We start from the raw sequence: 26,510 nt of genomic DNA on the forward strand, positions 1-26,510 counted from the left end.
CAGAAATTCCTGTCTGGCCACCGGTCATTTAATCCAGAATATTTCCTTATTTTGTGGAAGGGGAGGCTAAAACATGCTGCAACTATGTAACGATCCCAGATAATTCATGAAACAAAGGTAGAGTTTTTGCACACGCTTTTGTTGGAGATACTTTTTTGCCTGAGTCTCTGTTTAGCACATACACAGTAAGCTTAAACACAAACCCACAGGAATGATGAATTACAGTGACTCTGATATCCAAGAACAATGGCAATCTTAGTACATCTGCAGAAATGTTGACCAGTTATGCTGAGTTGTAGTTCTGAAAATGTGGTGTTGATCACTTTGACTGTCTCAGTATTATCAACCCTCTGTTCCTCCTGGCCTTTTAAATGTTCCGATCATTGCTGTGCTATAAAATTATTAATCAAACACACTCAACTGATGCAGTGTTTTTGAAATTAGCTTGCAACAGGTACTTTTTCTTTTTAAATTAAGCAGTGTTTAAATATTTTTTGTACCAATTGATTCATTGTGAGCTCTAAAAATATCATAAACATCAAAATGGCCTAATTGCAGATAATTCAATTTTTGTTAAAATGCTCCAAACTTCATAAGCATTCAGCTCACTGTAATAGAAGAATAAGAAAATGATTACATACTTATTCGAGTCTTGTTTAAAAAAACAACTTTAAAGGTGAACTTAACTATTCCTCATTGCTGCTGTGGTTGTTATGCTCGGGGCTTTGCCAGCTTTGTCATGGTAACTTTGGATATGATCTTATTATATGTATAGCGCTTACATGTGTCATGTGTCCGTATTTACAGCCTGGTGGATGACCGCTGCGTCATCCAGCCTGATGCTGGGGACCTCAACAACCCGCCGAAGAAGTTCAGAGGTAAGAGGAGCAAATTAATCTCCCCTCTTCCTCGTGACACTCCTCCTCATAGCACTAACTCCTATCTGTTTATACTGTGAAGCGTGTAAGACCTGCTGCTGAATGTGTTATGCTGTGTTTCTTTGGTGACAGCCACAATATCTCAGCCTCCTGGACTTCAAACAGGCGTGTGTGTGTGTGTGTGTGTGTGTGTGTATTTATTAGCTGTGTGCCCTAGCTCGCACAGGTCTGTGGAGGTAGAGGCAGATGGAGAGTCATCTCTTCTGCTGATTTGTTGAAAAAAAAAAAAAAAGCACCCACTTGAGAATCTGTTTTCTAAATAAAAATCCTTCAGCTGTGTCTTTGGGTGAATTTGCTATTATTAGTTCTCATACAGGAAGTAGAACTCGTGACCTGCAGTTCTCAGGCTAGAGGTTTATGTCCCTTGGGGAGAGCTGGCTAAACATTGTACACAGAATATGATTGAAGGCCTGAGCAGTCACAGGCACTGGTACACATTTATAAGAAACGTGCACTTTAGCTTGCTGCTGCTGGATGACACTTAAAGAAAATGTAATATAGCTAGACCGTTGGTAGAGCTTCAACCGCATATTCAGATTTTCATTTTAATTTAAGTTTTTTGAAAGAGAGAAATGTAGTCTTCCTTGGTTCTTTGTTTTCATTGGCAATTCAAAGTAATTGTATCGGCCATTTCTATAAAAGCCTACAAAAGAGAGTAATTACAGCCTTTCAGAATTGTACGTTTTGAGCATATAAGACATATGAGTACTTATCCATTTGAATTATTTTATTTGTCTTTTAGTTCTTTACTTTCCCATTAGTATATAATACAGATGCATTTGCAGGTGTGAGAATAGGGCTAAACACTGTCTTGGGGATCATAAAACATCTAAATAACACATTCATTAAACTGAATAGCCGTGTAATTATAGTCAGATCTACCTGTTCTTTAGCAATGGAGCAGTGATACGATAAGTCTATTAACTTACAAAGTGGCAACGTTTGACATGTTTTCTTCCTGGGCGTGATTTCAACTATTGTGTTGCTTTTAGTCTTAATGACTGTACTCTGTCAGTCATTAATGACTGCATTAATGACTGCCTCTGTCAGTGCGCCCCAGGGTGGCTGTGGCTACAATGTAGCTTGCCATCACCAGTGTGTGAATGTGTGTGTGAATGGGTGGATGACTGGATATGTAAAGCGCTTTGGGGTCCTTAGGGACTAGTAAAGCGCTATATAAATACAGGCCATTTACCATTTACCATTTACTGTGCAAAATTCTTGAGTCAGCCCTCCTTTCATTATGTTTTGTTTCCAAGAAGCCAGGCTTGCAATTTCTTAAAATTCTTGAGCAATAGTTCTCCAGGCTTTCCGAACGTCTTTCAATGTTTTTCTTTGGAAATTGGCAGTTTATTTCACTTCAGCTCCATTCAGTAATCTGGCAGATACTGAGCATAGTTTTCTTCTGCACAGTGTTAATCAATATTGGCCTTCAACTTCCAAGATTGTTACTTTTTCACGTTTTAGTTTGTGTTTTACATGGTTTAACTTATTATTTATTTTTGTATATGAACTGTTTATATATGATGTGTGTGAGTGTTTATGTATGTATTACTGATAGGAGTTCTTGTTTGTTTAAATGTCTTTCATTATATAAGTGACCTTCTCAACCTTTTCGCTTTCGGTTTTTTTACACCACTTAACACTAACCAAGGATAAAAAGACACCGAGCACAAGGGATGAAGTATTGCTGTGTCTACACATAACAGACAATTTAGCAAATAACCAATTTGAAATTGTGTCTTCAGGCATTTTTTTTTTTTTTTTTAGCAGCCTTTCGCAAAAATACATTATTTGTTCACTTTTTGTCAGTATGACACACATAAAATTGTATATCTGTTCCAACAAGGTGATGTCTTGCCTTGTTGTACAGCATGTCCTTAAAAATATTTATGAAACTGGACAAAAGAAGAAGTGGCAGGCCTAATGATGTGTAGGAGGTCAGGAGAGACATACGACATTGATCATCTACGGTCGTGTGTAAAACATCATGGAGGCTCTGTCGTGGTTTGGATCTTGTCAAAACTGATGGAATTATGAATACAGAAAGGAGAGGTCAGATTTTGTTCCACCATACAAGCACCACGTAGAAAGACTCTGCAGAAGCTTTATTTTATTTAGGACTGCAATGATCCCAAGCACTGGCTGTTTATACTACTAACAGCTGAGTGTGGAATATTAAGTAGCGAGAAATTATAATGACTGGACTTATTGCACAGGTGGCATCTTATCATGGTACTACTCTGGAAATTACTGAGCCTGACCCACTCTTTCACGTTTGTTTGAAAAAGCAGTCTGCATGCATAGGTGCTTGATTTTATAAACCTGTGGCCATGGAAGTGATTGAAACACATAAGTCAATGATTGAATGAGTTAGTGAATACTTTTGGCAATATATAGACCTTTTGTGTCTAACTGGAGTTAGTAACTCATTCACTGTGTCAGCTTGATCAGAAGAGGCCTTAATGCCAGTGAGAGAGGATTCTGGGTGTCTGCTAGAGGGGAAAAAGGTGTTATTAATGGATGTGGACAAAGCCACCTGGAGAAGGTTCCAGTAAAACCATACATAGCAAATTCCTTAAAGGTTAGTTTACTCAAAATGTAGAGTACTACTTAACCTGTACAAATATTATAATCCTTTTGGTTCTGGTAGAGTTTAAAATGTGACAAAGTAACTCTGTGATAACAGCAATGATATAATGGACTTGGAGCCTGTAAAATTTAAAATAGCAACCCTATGACATTTCTTGGATCCTAAGCGAAGGTATGCAAATAAGCAGACATGTCCTTATACAGGCAGGTAGGATGCAATGAAAAGAAGCCTGGACGATGTAAAATGGAGTAAACATCAGGGTGTCTCAGGCCTGCGCATTTCAAGTTTGACCATAATAATCTGTTTGAAATTTTATAGCTTCATTAAAGTGTAGTTCCTGTAGTACCTCTTTGAAATGACCCTGGGTCTTTTGGCTTCAGAATGTTGTGAATGGTTTCGCAGAGACATCTTTAACTAGTCTGTTTCTGTAAGGAGCCAAATAGGAAAGAGGTAGTGTACTTACTTATCTGCTATAACGTGTGCAATATATGTCCCATTAATGGTATAGCATATACTGTAAAGAGAAAAGAAATGGAGCGTTTCACAGCAGAGACTTTAAGATGTCAAAAGAAGAAAAGGCGGCGGTGTTTTTAAACACCGTTAACAATGGCTCTGTTGTATGAAAGTGTCCCTTTTAAGTCAATGTGACAGTGAACCAGGATTAAAAGGAAACTACAAGTACATGGAAGACGTTCATTTTATTATTGACACATTTAACTTTTAGCTGTGACATATGCATGAAGCACGAGCTATGTGGTGAAAATTTACTTTTCAACCATGGGGGGGGAAAACCAATCGTAAAACGTAAAAATCTGACAGCTGCCAAACTCATGTATGTGTTCACAATACATGTCTTCATTGTTTGCCCCCCACCCCACCCCCAAAACTATGAGGAGTTGCACAGCTGGAAAGAGACCCAGTTGTGTAGTGATAATCCCACTAAGTGGACACCATAAGAGCAATAAGGCCAGACGAGCCATGTCCACTCTGTGATACGGTCACTGCTGAGGTATGCTTAACATTTCCTCCTAATGTAAACATGAGCACTCTCCACACAATTTATACTCCCACTCGTGAAGCCTTTGTCCATAGGCTTAGACATCAGCCTTTTCTTTGCATTTCACCTTTACAGTATTTCGGATACCTTTACACACATGCTACACACACACACACACACACTGAGCGACATCCACACACATCTAAGGCAGAGACTGCTTTGTGTTTCGTTCTAGTCACTGTGATTTAAGGCTCTCTTGCACAACCAGTCAGATCAGTTGCTTTCATCAAAGTTACTACATGTGGAGGAAAGCTGCGTTATTCAAAAATGCCCTCCTCTTTAAAATCTGTTGCAACTTTCACTTTTAGCTGTTGCAAAACCTTCAGAACTGTCACTTTTTCTATGACTGAAAATGCATATTTAAGACTGACAAAGTATGTAAAGGCCCTTATCTAAATCATTGATGGTGAAAACTTGACCTACTGGCAGATACTTTCAATCAACGAGTGTCTGTAGAAACCTTGTCTTTCTAGCTGACTTAGGCAGCCTTTATTTAGCTACTTACTCTGTTGACATATTAGGAGTCATTTGGATCAGTTTAACAGCTGTTTCTTTTATATTTTATGCACCTGCCATTGCATTTAAATGTTGTCAGCAATGTGGTTATATGGATGGTAGTTAGCATTTTGTAGATTTGGAGCCAAGAGTATAAATCTTGACGTTCCAACCCATTTTTTTAATTAATTAATTAATTTTTTTAGACCTTTTTATTCAGCACTTTAATTAATAAAATACTTTGGTTTCCACCCAAAACCCCCATGTAATGATAGTGCATTGACATGACAAATAATGTACTAAACATACAATACATTTTATTTACTGTATATGGGCACTTGACAAAAGAAATTTAAGAGACAGGGACTCTCTACATGTAAACATGGCACACTTTAGCTTTGTCACTCTGGGACTGTCATCATCACACTGGCCTTTATTTCTCCTAAGAGCCAAAGCTGCCTCTTGACTCAACTTGTATTAACCAATCAGACCTCTTGGCACTTCATGTAATAAACAGCTGAAATCTGAGACATGTGTACAGTCTCTGGTGAGTGAGACTCTGACCTAAAATTTTGTTTTGAGCTGTGGGTATTCATAACACTCTTCTCTTTGTAGCTTTGAATAGACCTTTGTGTACCACTCTAAAAAAGTCTATAATAAGCCCCATAGTGTGGATTTGCATTTATCTTTGTTGTAAAGAGAATGTGTAAAACACTGTATAACAATAACAGAATGGTCATAGTTTGTATGAAAGATATTCATTAAATACTTGATAAATATAATTTCTCAGTCAAACTATCTTTTATTTCTTTTTTTTCTGAATTTTTAATAGATTTGGTTTATTTGCCTGTTTTATGAACATGGTAAAATGATGCTTGTCAGTTTGATGTGTGACAGCATTGCTTTTTTTTTTTTTTTTTTTTTTTTAACCACACCTATTCTGGGTTGTAGTCTAAAGTGCTTTGAGAAGTGAGACTAGAAAAGTGCTATATAATTGCTGGTCTATTTCTAGAATAGTGTTAATTATAAAGCTCTGGTGTGAGAAACCTGAAACAAACACTAGAAAGGACTCCATTAACAAAACAGGTCTCAGAACAACAAGTGATTTTTTTTTTTTTTTTTTTTTTTGCTTGCTTGTTGTACTCTGACATTTTCACTGCTTAACTAGTAGCATGTGAAGGCCATTACACTGGGCAGCGTCTTCTTGTGCTGGCTTCAGATGTTGCCAACTCCTGCCTATCACAACTCATGCCTTGGTTTACCTGAAATAACTTGAAACATTTAAATAGACTCAATTATACTTGAAGTGCCAGCTCCTTACCACCACTTGTCTGTTGTCAGGCCGAGCCACTGATGCTGTTACAGATGGACTGCAGAAAAACGCTGGGTGGCTCATCTGCGATAAACACCAGAAACGGGCCTGTCTTTAGTCCCCCTTCCCCTGCTAACAACTGCACAAATTCCTCTCCTGCCTATTGAGATGAGAGGTCTTGCAGGAAACGGTGAAGGGAAGCTGTTGTCAGTAGATCCATTTACTGTCTCAGATGCACTACAAGTGCTTCCTCTATAATACCTCCAACAGGATAAGAGGGATGCAGTGAATAGCACTTTATACAAGCCAGATTGTTGGTGATGTTTCAGATTTAGCAGAGAATAGAAAACGTGTAATGCATTATGTTTCCCCAGTTCCTGAGCTAGACTATGTTGTATATTTACTGCAGGAGATGCTATTTATGTTACTACTTCTTTGTAAATTGTTCAGCGTAGTTTTTAAAAAATCCAGTACTGTGTTTTGGACAGGGTAGCAGACGGTTAAGAGGAGATAAAGTGAAAGGCTGAATTTCCAATTTATTATTTTTTTCAGCTACAGTGAAGTGCGCAACTTTATGTTGTCATTCAGTTGAATGAGAAGCTGTCGTACCTTCATCCTGCCGTCCAAGTATGGTGGCAGTTCTGTGCTGTAATAAAACTTTCAATCATCTCTGTGTGCTTTACAGCCCCTTAGAGTTTCTTCAGTTGCTGGCTGCACGGCTTCAAGCGTCGTCCTTTTGATCCTCTTTAATCTGCGGAAGTTTGTCAGCATCTAAAAGACTTTCTCATAACCTTGTCTTTAAAACCAGTCTGACAGTGAAATCAAACCAGCACAGATACAACAATCATTTCAGTCACATACTTCTGTTGAGTCAACCAGCTGATACAATATGCCTGATGTATGAAATAAAATGTTTTCCATGACGTCTCCCATTTACTGTCAGTGAATGTCTTCTTATAGTCAGTTTGTTGCCTCACTTTGACTTTCAGACTGTTGTCACATTAGATGGTGGCGTTACTTTAAAAAGATGCCCGAATTTGCAACGTTTATGCTATTTGCTAAGTTAAGTCACATATGCATGTGTGTGACACTCGCAGCTCACTTGTTCTCTGTTTATACTCTAAGGCACTGTCACAATCTAACACCATCTTCAGCTGTGAGTCAAGAATCACTCAGCACTGTGTGTGGGAGAGATGGAGGAAGAGGACTTTGAATAACTATGAATATATGCGTGAATACGAACCCAGCCTTAAAGCTGCTTTCATACTTTGCACATGTTATGGTGATTTGTGGATTTACCCTTTTCAGCACACTGACTGGCAGTAGATCAATGTCCAGCCCATTCATGCATAACTTACTCTATGTCACTGTGGCTGTGCGTGAGCAAGCACAGGGCACTAGCCACCGAATTTCCTCAGCCTATCAGGTCGGCTTTTTTAAACGACTTCTGACAAACTCACTTTTATTGGCTAGCTTTCTCTTAATCCTTTCCCCATCCTTGGTTTACATCTATTTGTGTATGTGGAAGTGCGTATACAGGAATGATGTTGGGATATGTATACTTATGTGTTACTTTAATCAAATTGTGAAACACTTTGAAACTCTGTTTTGAAAAGTGCGATACAAAGTTATTACTAATATTAGTTACGGACGTCCTACAAAACAATGAAAAGAGATGTGTATATATTAAAAATCCAGTGCTGCTTCTGCATTGGCTTAAGATTTCTGTCATATGACTTAAGATAGGCTTTTAGCCTTTTCAGTTGTTTTATCAACAATAACAATTGTAGGTCAGCATTTATAAGTACATACGAGGTGGCCAGTATCAAAGACAGATTTATTTCTGAGCTCAATTGTGTACTTGCATGCTAAAGAAAGAAATCTGTGACCCTGGAAGAAATTCTCACCTCTGTCTCACTTAAATAGCACGTTTCCCCTCACAGCTGGCTGTGATGCAAGGTAAATGTCTATTAGCTGATCATCTATCTGTCACATGCACCAAATATTTTCCATGGAGTGCTGCGCGTGAAACAGGCTGTGTGAAATATGTATTCATTGTTTCATTTATGTTTACAAGTTAAAGCCACATCCATTATTGTATGTTTTGATTTATGTGGAACACATAAACGCACACTGATTATATCTAAAAGCTCAATTTCTCCACTTAGTTGACCTTTCTGTGCTCTATCTTACATTCTTTCATTCTCTTCTGGCCTTTCTCATTTCTCTTTCACTTCCTTTTTGCTTTGTTTTTCTAACCATGTTTTGGGCCAAGAAGTAAACCATATTTAATGGGGAGGGGCTAAGGGAGGCCCGAGGACAATTTAGGAGACACAGACGGAGACGTTGACTCCGAGGGAACAAGTTCTGTGTGAAATGGTTGGAGGAATTCAGAAAGGAGAAGGAGAGATGACAGAATATAGGGCTGGGGAGTCTCCACCCTCCTTTCTCTCTTTCAGTCATCCCACTCCCCTTCTTGGCCGGCCTTATTTGGTCATGTTACTGCAACTAGAGCTGAAGAAGAGAGAGAATGGAGAAAGGATGGACACATTGCTCCTTTTTTCTCCTCTTTTCATCCTCTTAGAAAAGAAAGCTGTGGTTTGATGAGAGGTGAAGTCAGAGGAAAGCCAGGACTCGCAGGGAGGAGTCACTGTCGAATTGTAGTTGAACTCAGCAGGGAAAGCGGCTATAACTCTGCAGCGAAATGCTTTATCAGTACTCATCCTGTGGAAGTCTCTGAGGGATTCAACTGAAGTTGCTGTAGAGCTTGTTACAAAAGAGGAAGTCTCCCAGGATAGAAGAGGAACTCTGTTAAAACTGCATCCACATGCAAATGAAAAAAAACACTAGTTTCCCTGCAGACCGGTTTTTGCAGTATCTATGCAAATGAGCAGCAAAATCAGAGACTCCTGATGACAGCTGCAAATCATCGTTGCTACAGTTACAACTTGTTGTGTTGCTGGATCACATTGCAGACACATAGGTGTGTGTGTGTGTGTGTGTGTGTGTGTGTGTGTGGTAGTCCAACCACAGCTTATAACCATACATTACTATGATCATACATCTGGTAAGCACACATAACAAACACATGCTGTGTTGTCTGTGATGACTGCTCCGTGAAGCAGACAAAGACCTTTGATCTTCATGCAGGCAAATTATTAATGCTTTTGAAGTGCAGGAACACACATGCGTGAATTTTTTTTCTGGAGAACTGAAAGAATAATGTGTGCTTAAATGTTGTGGTTATTTAATATTTGAGCACATAACTTAAAATGGCAAAAAAGTCTAATTTATTTAGGTGAGTGTCTTTAATAATTTTTACTGTGGTGTTTTTGCTGTTCACGCTGTTGGTTTGTGTGTGAGCTGTGGCTGTTACCCATCTTCCACACAGCATCAACCTTCCCAGGCTTTACTCCCAGTAGATGAATATATTTTGTACACATTGTTTGATTTTTAACTAATTTACCATTGTCAGCTGTAATAAGTGTGGTATACAACCAAAACCATTTTTGAGAATTTGCTCCGATTTCAACTGGTTTGAGAACTGAACATTATGTAGTGTCTGATGTGGACGGATTCTGACTACAGCAGGTCACATATCCACTAACATCAGTGAACCCAGCTTTCATGGCTGGGTAAGGATCCACCAGTTTGTTAAATGAAAAGACTTGGAGATGTACGAACAGTCATTAGCCATAAAGGGAAAATAGAATCATGTGTAATCTTTTTACTTTTTCTGTTCTTCTGTTTCTTCTTTTTTCAAAATTGTTACACAAATTATTTGCATTGGACTCAGAGGTATATTTTCCATCTGTATTAAATGGAGGAGAAGAGAAGGAGTGACTGGAGAAGACAAATGTGGACAGAAACAGACGGAGCAAATTGTGACCATTTTCTCTCTTTATAACCATCTGGACTGATCGTTTTTTGCCTTTTTTCAAAGTTATATGAACATATGCATATTTAGTAAATATGTCGATTTAGCCCTGGGTGACCAATTTATTTTTCTTTCCTGGGTTTTATTTTAGTTTTAATGTTAGTTATTAAAAACAGATTTTAAAAATAATTATATATTTATTTAATTTACATAATTGAATTGTTTCTAGACTGTGCACCAGCATGATGTCATTAGAAATCATGTGATTAAATGATATTTAATGTGATTAAATGATACACACATATATCTCTTTTTGAGTGTGTGTGCATGTTTACATGTTTTTGGATCCAGTTTTTCAGCTAAAGCCAGTGATTTCTATCTCTGTGCAGACTGTCTGTTTAGACTGTGTCCCATGAACCGCTACTCAGCCCAGAAGCAGTTCTGGAAAGCGGCGAAACCTGGAGGGAACACAGAGTCAGTGCTGCTTAACAAGTTGCATGTAAGTGAAGTGAACCTCCCAGCAGGTACTACAGACCACTGCAGTTAACACCCATGTTCCCAAAAGCTCCCAAGATAAACATTAAAGAAAGAGTCAGATTTTTTTTTTTTGTTATTTTAACTTTTTGGGTTTAAATGGTCTTGATGAAGTCTAGACTTTGTAGACGCTGAATTAAAAAACAGCATAGTGAGTGTATCACTCTATCGATTGTGTGCACTCTGTGTCACAGTTTCAGGTGGGTTTTTAAAGGTTTTGCAGGTATTTTATAAAGTAGAAGTCCTTTTATAGACTTTTCTGACATTTCCCTACTACTGTCCTATCTTTCCACCCTCTACATTTTCCTTTCCCTTTTTCTGCTGCAATACATTACCATTTAAAGCAATCTGCAATCTGACTACACAGTCATAAACTGGAAGATTGCGATCGTGCCTGCGTTTCCATGGAAATGTGAGCCTGAGCTTTAACTAAAAGTCTCTGCTGCGTATATTTTTGACTAAGAACTTTGTTAATAATGTGGTGCCTTGTTAATGGCTAACCAACGTGATTGCGTCTTTTGGAATTACTGTGTAAGAGTGTTGGCAGTGATTTATGTTGCAATAGCTGTTAGATACGGTTTTGTTTTGTTTTTTTTCTCTCTCATCTCTCTTTTGTATCTCAGAGTGCGGCTGACTTGGAGAAGAAGCAGAACGACTCTGAAAACAAAAAGCTTCTTGGAACAGTGATTCAGTATGGAAATGTCATTCAGGTGTGTCTCTGGGAAATGGCTGTTTACAAGCTGGTCACACAAACTTTGATGTAACTAACACCTAGTTTGCATTCAACTGACATTAGTCATCACTGGCAGAAATAAACTGATTAAATAGAAATTATAAAGACAAGCAGACATTTCATAGAATTTCTTAGGATTCCTATTTTAATATACTGGGTATATGTTACATTGTGCTGACATGTGTCAACTCACTTATATTTATTCCACATGTGATTTTGTGTACACACTATTTTTCTCTCTCTGTTTTTTCATGTTTGTTAAATATATGTAACAGTCTTCCAAGGGGTGCCTCACACCTATAAGAGTTCACTTGTTATTGGAGAATATTAAAGGCACATTTTTCAAGATTTTTCCTTTTTTATGTTTCAAATACATATTTTTGATGTTTTCCAAAAAGGAATATAAGAAAAACACACAATATTTTCTTATTTCTGTCATTCTATATTTTTCTGCTACATGCTTTAAATTATATCACGTGCACTAGTTTTACAGGAACAGGTCATATGATCATATATAGTGCTGCCATTTTTCACTAATTTCTAGAAATCTTATACAAACAACACCAATCTTTAGCATAACTATTCAACCACATAAGGTGTGAGTTTCATCATCTTGCCAATGTTAGTTTCAGTGTTATGACCATTGGTTTAGGAGGATATAAAAGTGGGGAAAAAACAAAATTTCCTGAATTCCAGAAGAACACTGAAGTTTGAAAAATTCCAGGCCTCTGCTGATTAGTCAGATGCAATTATATCGCTATCAGTCACGCAGCCTGATCTTTGCTGATTGCCTGGGAGAAATCCATGTGGTTCTTCAGGCTGGCAGGCCTGTAAGGCCAGTTTTGATGTCCAACTGAAGTTACCAAATATGGTTATTTGCCTTATAAATGGAAATAGTAGGTTAATAAGATTTAAGTTAGTATTAAAAGTGTTTTTAAAAGTATTTAAGTGCAAGCTTGCTAAAGGTAGGTATTATGGCTAAGTGCAATTAAACTTAAAAAACTGCTGAAGTTTGGTTAAAAAACAAACTACAGTATTGTTTTGCAATACCCCTAAACTGAAATTCATGCTGCACACTAATGAAACTAAACTGAAGTGACCTTAAAAAATATCCTTAACAAAAGATACTGGAAACAAACAAATTAATGACAAATAATCTCTCCATTTCATATCATATATAAACTTTATTATATAAACATCAGACACTATTAGGAGTGTCTTGATCACAGGCTGATGTCCATCAAACACACTTCCCTTCTCACACCAGATTTCAGCCTCTGATTTGTCTGCCATGAATTTAATTCATTTCATTTGTTTAATGTAATTCTGCTCAGCTCCTCCACCTGAAGAGCAACAAATATCTGACCGTGAACAAACGACTGCCGGCACTGCTGGAGAAAAATGCCATGAGGGTGATGCTGGACACTGCTGGAAATGAGGGTTCCTGGTTCTACATACAGCCCTTCTACAAACTTCGCTCCATTGGGGACAGTGTGAGTCATTGTGTAGATAAGAGTGTGTTGCCACTATACCGTATGTAATTCAGTGTAAGGCAAAGCAAACAACTGAACTGTGTCTGGGAGGTTTTTTTTAATCCTGTATTTTTAAGACATCCCTTTAGAATGACGTGACTAATGTGCAGTAGTATATTAGTATGGTGTGAGTAGGAGATATTAAACTACAAGTACTTAATATTATTTTCATAGCCATCAGTTCTAAGCAAAATATTCACCTTCTTAATTGTAAGTTTTCATTTTTCCATTTTAAACTTTCAGCCAGATTTATGGTATGTTTGTAAGACGTCGGTTATACAGGTCTGCAGGGAAGATAAAACAGGCATTATCTACATTTTTTTAAATGATAGAACTCATACTAATATTAATTATTTGAAAGATTAACTCGTAATGATATATTATACATGGGGCCTTTAAGAGGCAGGTTGCCTTTGCCCTCCTTAGCCTTACTCTTGGGCATCTGTTTGATCACATCCCTGAACAGAATTCAGCTCGCGCCCACTTTCTCTGATCACAAAGCTGTTTTTGGCAACAGCTCTTCTGTCCTACGGCAGGAAGTAGTAGGCTGCTGTCCAAGGACAAAATGAACTACAGTGGAGTCCAGGCTTCCCTGTTAAGCTCCTCTCAAATTAGTTATGGCATGAAGCCTAAGCAGCAGGTCAAGAACAAAAAGATAATTGGAGTCACTCTCAACCTGCTGAGAATAGACAGTGCAGTGGCATATAAATGGATGGTGATACTCTCTGACCATTGCCTGTGTGCATGTCATTGGCAGATGTTTTTTAACTAAGTCGTTTGACACAGTTTACTATAGATTGACTCAATTTAACCTCCTTAAAGTCAAAGAATCACAAATTTTACAAAGCAGCCAGAGCATGTACAGTTATGGAAGTACCAAGAATCAAATGAAAGTCGAGGGATGTCAATAAAATTTAAAACGTCACAGAATTTGAAAATATATATTTTTTAAAGCTGTAAAAGATAAAAGAAATAAAACAATGAATCTGCACAACTATAGTTAAGACAGCGGAAGAAGTAAGACTATTATTTTTTTTGTTAATGTTTTCTTTTTTTTTCTTTGTTTTAATGGCAGGTGGTGATCGGGGACAAAGTGGTCCTGAACCCAGTGAATGCTGGTCAGCCGCTTCATGCCAGCACACACCAGCTCGTGGATAATCCAGGATGCAATGAGGTATGATTAGCGCTTTTTCCGGCTTGGCTGACAGCTGACTGTTGTTAAACTGCAGGCTTCTTCTGGTGTCCTCCTTAGATTGAGCGCAATCAAACAAAAGGCTAAAACTAACAATACGTTAGGAGAGTTGTCCTGTTTTTCTGCTCTGTGTTACTAAGCAACATTGTTTTCATTAATTTATCAAAGGGCATTAAGTAGAAACACAAAAAGATTAAGAAATAAGTGCTTTTATTTTTCTTCTTTTTGAAAAGCAAACGCAAAAACTTTTGTATCTCATTGATGACTGATGACTGCAAGTGGTTTAAACATAAAGTGAAAACATAAATCTTGGATGTTAATGGCATCAAACAGACTCCAACGGAGGAACCAGAGGAATAAAGTTCAGTTCTGTGTTTGATATGTTGTATTAGTTAGTTTCATATTTACAGTAGTATGTTTACTAGACAGTTAAAATAGGTTTTTAAATATCAGTTTCTTTGGCGTTGACTTAGCGACATGTGTAGATTATTAACTGAATTACAAGTACTGATTCTGGCAATATATGCCAACGTATGCACAATACATTTAGATATTATCTTTAAATAAGAGTGGTCTCTGATCTAATCTCAAAATAAATGATTTTATGATGATTTTATGTTTTGTTTTTTTGATCTTTGGAGAATATGAGAAAACAAATGAAAGGTCTAGTGTCACTACATGATGCTACAACTCACATTCTTCTGATTGTTTGTTTTTCAGGTGAATTCAGTCAACTGTAACACCAGCTGGAAGATCGTCTTGTTTATGAAATGGAGCGACAATCAGGATGCCATTCTTAAAGGGGTTCGTCTCACAGTAGAAACCAGCCTAGAAAAACTGTCTATGGCTTTTAGAAAATCATTGCATATGTGTTATAACCAGAGAGTAACGCGTTACTGTAATCAGATTACTTTTTTTCACGTAATGAGTTAAGTAAGGGATTAGAATTGCAAAAACGGTAATTCGATTACCGGTACTTTCCCGTAGGAACACTGCGTTACTAAAACCATGACTTTTTTTTTTTTGCGAGAACGTCTCATGACAGTGACGTAAGCGAGTGCGACGTTCATGACAACAGCTGTCTGCAGATCAACAGTGGATAATATATCGAGTACGGGAGAGAGTATCAGCGTTTAAAGCGTGGAAGTACTGACCTTACTTTAAGTTTGATTCCATAAAAAGTGACAAAAACATTAGTGTCCATTGTGCGTGGGAAGAAAACGTCTTTTTACAGCGAAAAAAACCCCTAAACTCCCAAGCAAGTACCGAGCGCGCAACGACGTAATGGGAAATTCACAGAGAAACTCGCGGCACTGACCGCCGCGGCACACCTGCACCAGGGTAAACCTCCGCCTACCCTACTCCTGCTTTACAGGTGAAAATAGAGCAACAGGACCGCTAGTCTTTGATTTTATTTATTTTCTGCTGTGTTTTACTTGCATCTATTTGAAAGAGTGAGTGTAAACACACACAAAAAAAATTACAGTGGGGCAAAAAAGTATTTAGTCAGCCACCGATTGTGCAAGTTCCCCCACTTAAAATGATGACAGAGGTCAGTAATTTGCACCAGAGGTACACTTCAACTGTGAGAGACAGAATGTGAAAAAAAAATCCATGAATCCACATGGTAGGATTTGTAAAGAATTTATTCATAAATTAGGGTGGAAAATAAGTATTTGGTCACCTCAAACAAGGAAAATCTCTGGCTCTCACAGACCTGTAACGTCTTCTGTAAGAAGCTTTTCTGTCCCCCACTCGTTACCTGTATGAATGGCGCCTGTTTGAACTCATCATCTGTATAAAAGACACCTGTCCACAGCCTCAAACAGTCAGACTCCAAACTCCGCCATGGCCAAGACCAAAGAGCTTTCGAAGGACACCAGGAAAAGTATTGTAGACCTGCACCAGACTGGGAAGACTGAATCTACAATAGGCAAGCAGCTTGGTGTGAAAAAATCAACTGTGGGAGCAATCATCAGAAAATGGAAGACATACAAGACCACTGATAATCTCCCTCGATCTGGGGCTCCACGCAAGATCTCATCCCGTGGGGTCAAAATGATCATGAGAACGGTGAGCAAAGATCCCAGAACCACACGGGGGCACCTGGTGAATGACCTGCAGAGAGCTGGGACCAAAGTAACAAAGGTCACCATCAGTAACACACTACAACGGCAGGGAATCAAATCCCGCAGTGCCAGACGTGTTCCGCTGCTGAAGCCAGTGCATGTCCAGGCCCGTCTGAAGTTTGCCAGAGAGCACATGGATGATACAGCAGAGGATTGGGAGAATGTCATGTGGTCAGATGAAACCAAAGTAGAACTTTTTGGTATAAACTCAACTCGTCGTGTTTGGAGGAAGAAGAATACTGAGTTGCATCCCAAGAACACCATACCTACTGTGAAGCATGGGGGTGGAAACATCATGCTATGGGGCTGTTTTTCTGCCAAGGGGACAGGACGACTGATCCGTGTTAAGGACAGAATGAATGGGGCCATGTATCGTGAGATTTTGAGCCAAAACCTCCTTCCATCAGTGAGAACTTTGAAGATGAAACGAGGCTGGGTCTTCCAACATGACAATGATCCAAAACACACCGCCCGGGCAACAAAGGAGTGGCTCCGTAAGAAGCATTTGAAAGTCCTGGAGTGGCCTAGCCAGTCTCCAGACCTCAACCCCATAGAAAATCTGTGGCGGGAGTTGGAAGTCCGTGTTGCTCGGCGACAGCCCCAAAACATCACTGCTCTCGAGAAGATCTGCATGGAGGAATGGGCCAAAATACCAGCTACTGTGTGTGCAAACCTGGTAAAGACCTATAGTAAACGTTTGACCTCTGTTATTGCCAACAAAGGTTATGTTACAAAGTATTGAGTTGTATTTTTGTTATTGACCAAATACTTATTTTCCACCCTGATTTACGAATAAATTCTTTACAAATCCTACCATGTGGATTCATGGATTTTTCTTTCACATTCTGCCTCTCACAGTTGAAGTGTACCTCTGGTGCAAATTACTGACCTCTGTCATCATTTTAAGTCGGGGAACTTGCACAATCGGTGGCTGACTAAATACTTTTTTGCCCCACTGTATGTGCTGGAATGTGCAGAAAATAGGTTTAAATATTAAACAAATTTCTTCCAGTCATAGAATGTTGCATATAATTAAATTTTTGCTTGATGCATAAAGTTGATGCAAACTAGGTGTTAGTTACAAGTTAAAACAAGTTTTAAAAGAGACTTTTCCATTTGATTACATTTTGTATGATGGATTATGTAGAAAAAGTAGAATTGGGCTGAAAGATCTATCGCTTTATCACCTATTCAGGTTGTAAATCGTGTTTTTAAAAAGTAACCAAGTAACTAAGTAATTAATTACTTTTGAAAATAAGTAATCAGTAAAGTAATGGGATTACTTTTGGGGGGGAAGTAATCAGTAATTAGTTACTGATTACTTTTTTCAAGTAACTTGACCAACACTGGTTATAACATAACTGTATTTTAATATAACATGAATAGAATGACAGAAACAAACAAACCAAATAATACAACAGCATCTAAGTCAGTTCAGTCTGGCTTTATGGAAAACCTTTCAGACGCTATAAAATGCCAATATAACAAGAATTCAGTTAGTTGCATTCATAGTCTATATTTGACTGAAATAGTACAAAGACTACGAGTCCATACGTTTTTGGACAATGACAAATGTTTTGTAATGTTTCACATTACATCACGGAGGATTTTAAATCAAACAATCACGATATGATTAATATAAGTATTGTATTAACTCGTTAAGAATCACAGCTATGTTTCTATATGGTTTCCCACAGACTGACGAGCAGTTCCCTTCTTCCTCAATGACAAATGAAACAGATAAATTAGCTTGATTGAATTGCAAGTGTTCAGTTTCTATTTGGTAGTTTTTTATGCAAGCGGAGGAGGCGATCATGAAGCTAAAAAAAATCTAAATGAATTAATTACACTAATTAAATGAGTAATTTAACTATTTATAAAAAAAAAAAAAAGCTTCCCACAGCAAATGATTATTTCAGTGTAATTCAGTTGGAGTTCACCACTCTGTGAAAGAGTGCGTGGGTAAATGGTTCAGTTATGATGGAATAACGTTTCTCACTAAAGAACTGAGGGTTTAAATCATCTACAGTGATGATGTGATATTAAAGAATTTATGAATGTAAAGAAAGTGGCCAGAAACCAATACTGAAGAGTCCTGCAGCAGCACTACGTTAACAGCTCTTCAAATTCAGTAGTGGAAATCGGTAAATCGGCTCAAGGACACAGGAAGTGAGAACCACAGCTGGTGAACCAAATTTGTTGCTAGATCCACAAATGCAATTTAAAATTCTACTGTCAACGGCAAAAGCACAGGTAACCTTGACCCAGAATTTCAGCCGTCTTCTCCGTTCACAGTACGTTTAGGTAAATTCAGAAAATGTCCTGTGGCCTCACTAATCGAAATGTTAACGTCTTTTGGAAGTCATGGAAGCTACAGGCTCAGAGACTGCCGGTTCCGGAGTGCAGAAAGATGTTTTATTTTATTGTAAAGCTATAAAGCTTGTTTTAGTAGGATTATATCAAACCACATTCTGCATATATACAACTGGAGCTTATGAAATCCTATTTATACTACCCAGATGCTTACAGTGTTAGCATTGTTAAAAGAAGTGGTGATGCAACACACCTCTCGCAGACCGCCACAGCTTTTTTTAAACATTTTGCTGGCATCAAATTCCATATAGGAATTTAATTTCCATCCGTCTGCCCATCTATCCAGTCATTTTTATCTGCTTGTCCAATTCAGGGCTGTAGAGTGGCTGGAGTCTGGAATATCTGGAATTTCTTCTTTGCTTTTTTTTGGTGCTGTTTTCCATTTCCTATAGAATTCAAATAATTTGCATCTTATTGCATCTCACAGTGTCCACTTTTTTGGAAACTGTGCTCTAACTAAAAGCTGTTGCATAAGGTTCCCTCACCAGAGTTGAGTGGGCTGGTTGCTTGTTTTTATATATATATATATATATATATATATATATATATATATATATATATATATATATATATATATATATATATATATATATACATTTTCCCAGTTGAGTATCATCAGTTTACAGAACATTTTAACAAATGTGTATTATCTCTTACAGAAACAGCTCTACATTAGGGGCTTTAACATCTAAAACAGCATAGGCAACTAGGTCTGCCATGCGACCTCCATGAAATGAAATGTTTGGCAGCAGCCAGAAAATGTTTAATTATTTTTCTCTTATTCCTCATATACTGAACTAGTTGAAACTAGTCTCATTTCATACAAGTTTTGGTGGTTTTAAGATTAACCTGAGAAAAGTAACCTACATTTTTCTTCTCTCCAGGGTGATGTGGTACGACTGTTTCATGCAGAGCAAGAGAAATTCCTTACATGTGACGATCACAGAAAAAAGCAATATGTGTTTCTACGCACTACGGGACGACAGTCAGCTACCTCGGCAACCAGCAGCAAAGCCCTATGGGAGATAGAAGTGAGCAGGAATATTGTTAGAGCTGGTTTTTCCTATTGTGCACTTGTATGCAATCCCAGGTGTAGATTTTCTGAACTGCAGCAACAAAAACCTGAATAGAGACTGTGATCTGTTTCCTATTTATTTTATATCATCAACTTTTTGTGCTCTTGCATCAGGTCGTACAGCACGATCCGTGCCGAGGGGGCGCAGGGTACTGGAACAGCCTGTTTAGGTTCAAACACTTGGCCACTGGACACTACCTGGCTGCAGAGGTCAGCACGCCTCCAACCTCCATTTGTTTGTCTGTCTGTCTCTTTAACAGCAAGATTACGCAAAAACTACCAGGGCAAATTCATGAAAGCAGGTGAAGAGGGGGAGTGCAGCAAAAAAAGACCCCATTTTTATTTTTGCTGTGGATTCAGACCTCTTAATTCAGATATGTGAAGCTGTGATTTTTAAGGCCCTCTTTGGTTATAATTGGAGCCAAGTGATCTAAACATCCTATTAATAACATGTTACTCATCAGCTTTTCTATTCCAAGAACTTCCATTAGACTTTATTTACACTGAAGAAAATATCAGTGACCCAACATTCAGTTCATTTTCCTAAGTTACAATCTTCTGAATGCTTTTTGGACTGGATTTATTTATTTATTTTACGAAGTAGTGAATCACTTTTGTGTTTTTTGCAGCTGAACCCAGATTATGAAGAGGAGTGCCTGGACTCACGCTCTTCAGTAAGTAGACATTTTTTAAAAAGTCATAATATTTAGAAATATTTAATTGGAATCCAGTGCTTAATAAGCCTTAGTAGGTGAATGTCATGGCCACAGAAAGAATTTGTGTAGTGTAGAAGAGCATCTCCAATCTAATTCTTCAGTTTTTAAAAATATATGCTAATGTGTAATTATTTTCACATATCACATATGTATTTGTATTTTATAGTTTAGTTTAACAGATACCATGTTGGTGAAACTCACCTACTCATTTCTTAATATGGAACCTTGTTTATAATAATTATAATGGCATCCATTTGGGTTTCCTCAAAATCTCAACTTAATAACTCAGAATTTTGAGACAATAACCCCAAATTGTGACTTAAAAATAAAATGAATAAAAAACCAGAAGGCATAGCCTCTTTTCCCGTGTTATAATCAGAGCTGTATTGTTTACCATTTCCACCAATAGAGGGCTCAGTGTAGCTTTACTGGATGTGAATGCTTTAACTTTCAGCGAACAGCAGATGGCAGCCTTTCACTGTGAATGTGTGTTCCTGAAACGTGCAGTAGCAGTGTGCCTCAACCATACACTGCACTTGCAGGAGGCCTCATCTCACAGGCCGGGCCGAAGTTGTTCACATCTGTTGGCCAAGCTGTAACAAGTGAACCAAATCCTAGCCAGTCACCTCCTCAGTTTACGGCCTTGCTCTTCAGATTAAAAGGAAATTAGTTTCAATTCATTATAGTTAAGTCTTTTTTGCATATAACATCTTTTGTTTATTGAGTTTTGACTTATTTAAGGTAGTCTTATGCCTTCCGTGGGAACCATTATCAGTTACTGAATTAAGACTGTGACGTTTTACGAGGGAAATGCAACTTACAAGGGGAAAAAAAGGAAGAAATATTTATGGTCACTGTAATATATTAGCAGTATCTTGCTTCAGTTCCTAGAAATCTTTCCACACTGAGTTTTAACACTTTCACTGACATATCTCTGACATTTTTTAAAATTATTTTGCTGTTTATTTTTAATCAGACTTTATTTTTCCCCCTTTCCCTCCAGCTTGACTCAGAGCAAGAAGCTATGAGAGCCCGTTTGAGAAATGTCCAGGACAAAGTCATGTACACTCTTGTGTCTGTTCCTGATGGAAATGACATCTCTTCCATATTTGAGCTCGACCCTACCACTTTAAGGGGGGGAGACTCACTAGTTCCCAGGTATGAAAGATAAAAAAGATGAAGCATTTCAGACCCACCCTGATTATTGTGTTATTGCGATACAGAGAAATTCATTGCCTGGTTCCTGCCCTGTCACTTTTTCCACGGAAACCCAGACAGCAGACACATTACAAGCAGGGGACTTCCACAGAATATTACCACTGTTGTAATATGTTTGCAAAACAAGCATGGCAAGTGTGTGTGATAATAATTGTTGTAAGAGAGTCTCTAACTGATGATTATTCACGATAAAGTGGATGTTGGAAGTTACGCAGGTGTAGTTGTTCTTTATGATGGCAATGCAGATAAGGATGTTGAGATAGAGCATATAATAAAGTGTGTAAAGGAGACAATTGTTCTGTTCTTATGTGAACGTGTGTCTGTGTAAGTTTGGTGAGGAGTGAGAAAATATGATGCAGACTCGCAGTGTCGCAGAAGAAATGCACCGAATTTCGCTAGAATAGCTCGAGGAAGTGAAAGCTGTTGCCTAGCCACATTTATGGGAAGTGGTCGACTGACCATGTAGGCCCCAGATCATATGTATATTTGTGAACTTTTGTAAGGTGATCAAAGGTTCTGCTTCAAATGCATGATTTTTCTTAAAAAATAGCATTTTAAAAAAAAAATGGAAACATCACCTTTTTCATGAGTTATGTAGCCTTTGCACTTATGATGCACAAACAATTTGCAGATATAAACAAGAACAAAGCATAACAATAAAATGTCTTTTCAGAAACTCGTATGTACGCCTCAGACACTTGTGCACCAACACGTGGGTTCACAGCACCAACCAACCAATCGACAAGGAGGAGGAAAAGCCTGTCATGCTGCGTGTGAGTGACACTTAATTTACAATAATGTCTAAATATGTAGCAAATTGTGCAGGATGCTGAGCTATAACTATGCTGGAGATTTGGATCAGTCAAATCTAAATCACATTGGTTCCCTCTTCCTCCTGCACCTGCTGTGCAGTAAATTTGTTATATATTAAGTGCGGGTAGCTCTCTTTCTTTTTCACAAAAAATGCTCTTTTGCAGTTTTGATTATGGGTTCTTGGCAAAGAGCTTTAACAAGTGTTTCACAGACCAATTCTTGTTTTGTTTTGTTTTTTTCAAGATTGGAACTTCTGCACTCAAAGAAGACAAAGAGGCTTTTGCCATTGTGCCCGTCTCCCCAGCTGAAGTGAGAGACCTTGACTTTGCCAACGATGCCAGTAAAGTGCTGGCTTCTATTGCTGGGAAGCTGGAAAAAGGCACAATCACCCAGAATGAGAGGAGGTATAAAATGCATAGTGGGACAGTTAAACAGTAAACACTGTTAAGTTCTAACTATAAGCACGATCTTACTGTTATTCCTGCATATAAAATCAGAGCCGTTACCAAGCTTCTGGAGGATTTGGTGTTCTTTGTGGTGGACATTCCCAACAATGGACAGGACGTTCTGGAGATCATGGTTAACAAACCCAACAGAGAACGACAGAAGTTAATGAGAGAACAGAATATTCTCAAACAGGTGATGTCTTAATACCGTAAATATAACATTTTCTAGACACTCAAGGTTAAATTTTCCATTTTGTGTGAACTTCTTGAGTCCTACTGACTTACTGAAGTCCCTCTATCTTCTCATGACATGTGGCATCTTTGCCACATTTGCTTTAGCAGTATTGCATAGTTGTATATAGTTATGTATAATGTCATTGTTACAACTGTCTTAACATTTCTCTTAAATTCAGATCTTCAAGCTCCTGCAGGCTCCTTTTACAGATAGCGGCGATGGGCCCATGCTGCGGCTGGAGGAGTTGGCTGACCAGCGTCATGCCCCTTTCAGACACATCTGCCGCCTATGTTACAGAGTTTTACGTCACTCGCAGCAGGACTACCGCAAGAACCAGGTACTTTTTGTCTGGCCTGAAGTCTTCATAAGTGCAGTTCCCATCTGACGTTTGGTACAGGTCTCGCTGTGGTTTCTGTAAAGGTGTATTTCCGCTTAGTAAAATAAGCCATTGTTCTGTGATAACACTGATTTGATAACTGAAGCAAAAAATATTCCGAATCCAAGATGTGTAACTGAAAGTACTCTGAAGTATGCGCTGGTTCATCTGCCAGGTCTCTTTATCAATTTCTGTTGGCACAAACACACAAAGCCAGTGTGATATGAGCTCATTCTATAAAGAATTCTTGTAAAGTAAAGTTACCATTTGGCTTTTCTAGGAACAGTCCATTTCTTTGGTTACAGTGTAATAGTTAGAGGAGTCATTTCATTAGGTTAAATGAAGAGGACATTGTGGACATGCTGTTCTTTTTGCACACTGATAAAGACGGGGCAAAATGAGTCAATGATGGCTTCGACTTAAGGTTATGCTTTTTAGAAAGAGCTTAAAGAGAGACAGGCCAAGTAATGAATGACATTCTTTAAAATGTGCTTAAGCTGTCTTTTGTTGCTTTTTGTTGAGAGCGTCTGCCTCCCTTGCAGGAGTATATAGCCAAACAGTTTCGCTTCATGCAGAAACAGATTGGTTATGATGTCCTGGCAGAGGACACAATCACAGCTCTGCTCCATAACAACCGCAAGCTCCTGGAGAAACATATTACCGCTGCAGAGATCGACACGTTTGTTAGCCTGGTGCGCAAGAACCGTGAGCCCAGGTTTGTGTGTGTGTGTCTGCATCCAATTAAAATTAAATTGAATTTAAACCATTACTTAGTTATGTGTTACCATAACTCTATGTCTGTATTGTACTTAAGAACATTCTGGTGATCAAATAAACATCCGTTGCAACATTTTGTCATTCAGTGGACGAAATTATTATTTGTTTGCTCAGTTACAAGGAAAGGAACAGTCTCTCATTTTTATGGTAGTTTCATTTGAATGGCGATAGAAAGAATATGAACCACAAATCCAGAAAAAACACATTACATAAACATTATGCATTGACTTGCATGTCACTGAGTGCAATAACTATTTTAGCCCCAAGCAAAATATGACTTAGTGCTTGGTGGGTACACTCTTTTTGGCAAGGACAGAGGTGAGACGTTTTTTTAGTTGGTCACCAGGTTTGCACACATCTCGGGGGAAGATGTGTGCAGTCCCACTCCTCTTTACAGAAAATCTCTCAATCCTCTAGGTTTCTTGGCATCCACCTGACAACTCAAGACTTGAGCTCCCTTGAGTCTGGAGACAGGCTAGGTCACTGCATGACTTTAATGTGCGTCTTCTTTAGACATTCCTTTGTTGCCTTGCTGGTATGTTTTGGGTCCCATACATGCTGGAACACCCATCCAAGACCCATCTTCAGTATGCTGTCAGCCAGGGAGGGATTTTCTCATCAAAGATCGTATGATCCATCCATTGGCCGCTTAATGCGTTATAATCATCCTGTGCCTTTAGCAGAAAAACAGCCCCAATCATAATGTTTCCACCTCCACGCTTGAACAGGTCAAGGTGATGCCAAAGGGTTCGATTTTGGTTTCATCAGACCACAGTACGTTCTTCCAAGCCTTCTCTGAATCATTTAGATGTCCTATGGGCGATATCTGTGTGCCACATGTGTTTCTTTTTCTGGATTTTTGGTTGATCTCTCCGCTTTAAAATGAAACCAGCAAAAAAATAGACACTGATCTTTTCTTTGTAAGTGAGCAAAACTGATAAATTGGAAAGGGGATCAAATAATTATTTCCCCCACTGTAACTCTTTGTGACATCAGAAAAGCTGAAGCCTCGCTTCAAAGACTCATCACCTCTCGTGCTTTGAGAGATCGTGGAGGTTTTTAAAAGAAGACTTGGGATTAAATGTTATACTTTTGTTTGTTCAGGTTCTTGGACTACCTTTCAGACTTGTGTGTGTCAATGAATAAGTCCATCCCTGTGACACAGGAGCTCATCTGTAATGCAGTGCTGGATCCAGCTAACGCAGACATCCTCATAGAAACGAAGTGAGTCCTCATCACTCTCTTGACCTCCTCCCTGTTCCCTCTGTTTGATGTCACTGTGAATGTACTGAGGTTTCACTTTGACAGTTGCCCATTAATTGGTGTCTAGAAAAGGCATTTTATCCAGTACTGTGATTAAAAATACAAAGGTTATTTGTCGCAGTTTTGGAATAAATAAAACATTTTTGATACAAAGGCTTTCTTCTGCCCACACGATTACACTAGCAAAGTAAATAATGTCTGTTTTTATTAAGTTTTTTCTTGATGATTTCTTTTTTTTCTGTAGACTGGTTCTTTCGAGATTTGAGATTGAAGGAGCATCACTCGGGGAGAACTCTGTGGAATCAGAGGAAGACGAGGAGGAAGTGTGGTTGTTCTGGAAAGACAACACTAAAGAGATCCGCAGTAAAAGCATCCGGGAGCTTGCTCAGGATGCCAAGGAGGGTCAGAAGGATGACCAGGAGGTGATCAGTTACTACAGGTAAATACCGCACCTCAGCCGGCTCCTTGAAGATGGAAAAGGTGTATCCTGTGATGGCAAATTTACAAAAGGAGAGCCTGACTTACCTGTGTGGACACCTTACAGGTACCAGCTAAACCTGTTTGCCAGAATGTGTTTGGACCGTCAGTATCTGGCAATCAACAAGATCTCTGGCCAGCTGGATGTGGACCTGATCTTGCGGTGTATGTCAGATGAAGACCTGCCGTATGACCTACGAGCCTCTTTCTGTCGAATGATGCTGCACATGCATGTGGATCGTGACCCTCAGGAGCAGGTTACACCAGTCAAATATGCACGACTGTGGTCTGAGATCCCTTCAGAGATTGCTATTGACGAGTGAGGGAGTAGACAAACTATATAATCATA

At 38.5% G+C, this 26,510-nt stretch overlaps 1 protein-coding gene across 4 annotated transcripts in view; it reads left to right on the top strand.

The window, feature by feature from the left end:
* Nucleotides 1-26,510, top strand: part of LOC308403378 (inositol 1,4,5-trisphosphate-gated calcium channel ITPR1) — a 76,274-nt gene that overhangs the window by 3,219 nt on the left and 46,545 nt on the right. For all 4 annotated transcript variants that reach the window (XM_080892720.1, XM_080892721.1, XM_080892722.1 and 1 more), the window contains exons 3-20: nucleotides 808-878; nucleotides 10,662-10,771; nucleotides 11,430-11,516; nucleotides 12,874-13,032; nucleotides 14,147-14,245; nucleotides 14,984-15,067; nucleotides 19,650-19,796; nucleotides 19,955-20,050; nucleotides 20,470-20,514; nucleotides 21,560-21,714; nucleotides 22,448-22,547; nucleotides 22,831-22,991; nucleotides 23,085-23,226; nucleotides 23,447-23,605; nucleotides 24,187-24,359; nucleotides 25,526-25,645; nucleotides 25,929-26,123; nucleotides 26,229-26,480. In XM_080892720.1, the coding sequence (XP_080748846.1) occupies nucleotides 808-878; nucleotides 10,662-10,771; nucleotides 11,430-11,516; nucleotides 12,874-13,032; nucleotides 14,147-14,245; nucleotides 14,984-15,067; nucleotides 19,650-19,796; nucleotides 19,955-20,050; nucleotides 20,470-20,514; nucleotides 21,560-21,714; nucleotides 22,448-22,547; nucleotides 22,831-22,991; nucleotides 23,085-23,226; nucleotides 23,447-23,605; nucleotides 24,187-24,359; nucleotides 25,526-25,645; nucleotides 25,929-26,123; nucleotides 26,229-26,480 (2,355 nt within the window). The remainder of the gene's footprint in view (nucleotides 1-807; nucleotides 879-10,661; nucleotides 10,772-11,429; nucleotides 11,517-12,873; nucleotides 13,033-14,146; nucleotides 14,246-14,983; nucleotides 15,068-19,649; nucleotides 19,797-19,954; nucleotides 20,051-20,469; nucleotides 20,515-21,559; nucleotides 21,715-22,447; nucleotides 22,548-22,830; nucleotides 22,992-23,084; nucleotides 23,227-23,446; nucleotides 23,606-24,186; nucleotides 24,360-25,525; nucleotides 25,646-25,928; nucleotides 26,124-26,228; nucleotides 26,481-26,510) is intronic.

This window comes from Rhamphochromis sp. 'chilingali', assembly GCF_963969265.1.
Source record: "Rhamphochromis sp. 'chilingali' genome assembly, chromosome: 9".
Classification (NCBI taxonomy): Eukaryota; Metazoa; Chordata; class Actinopteri; order Cichliformes; family Cichlidae; genus Rhamphochromis; species Rhamphochromis sp. 'chilingali'.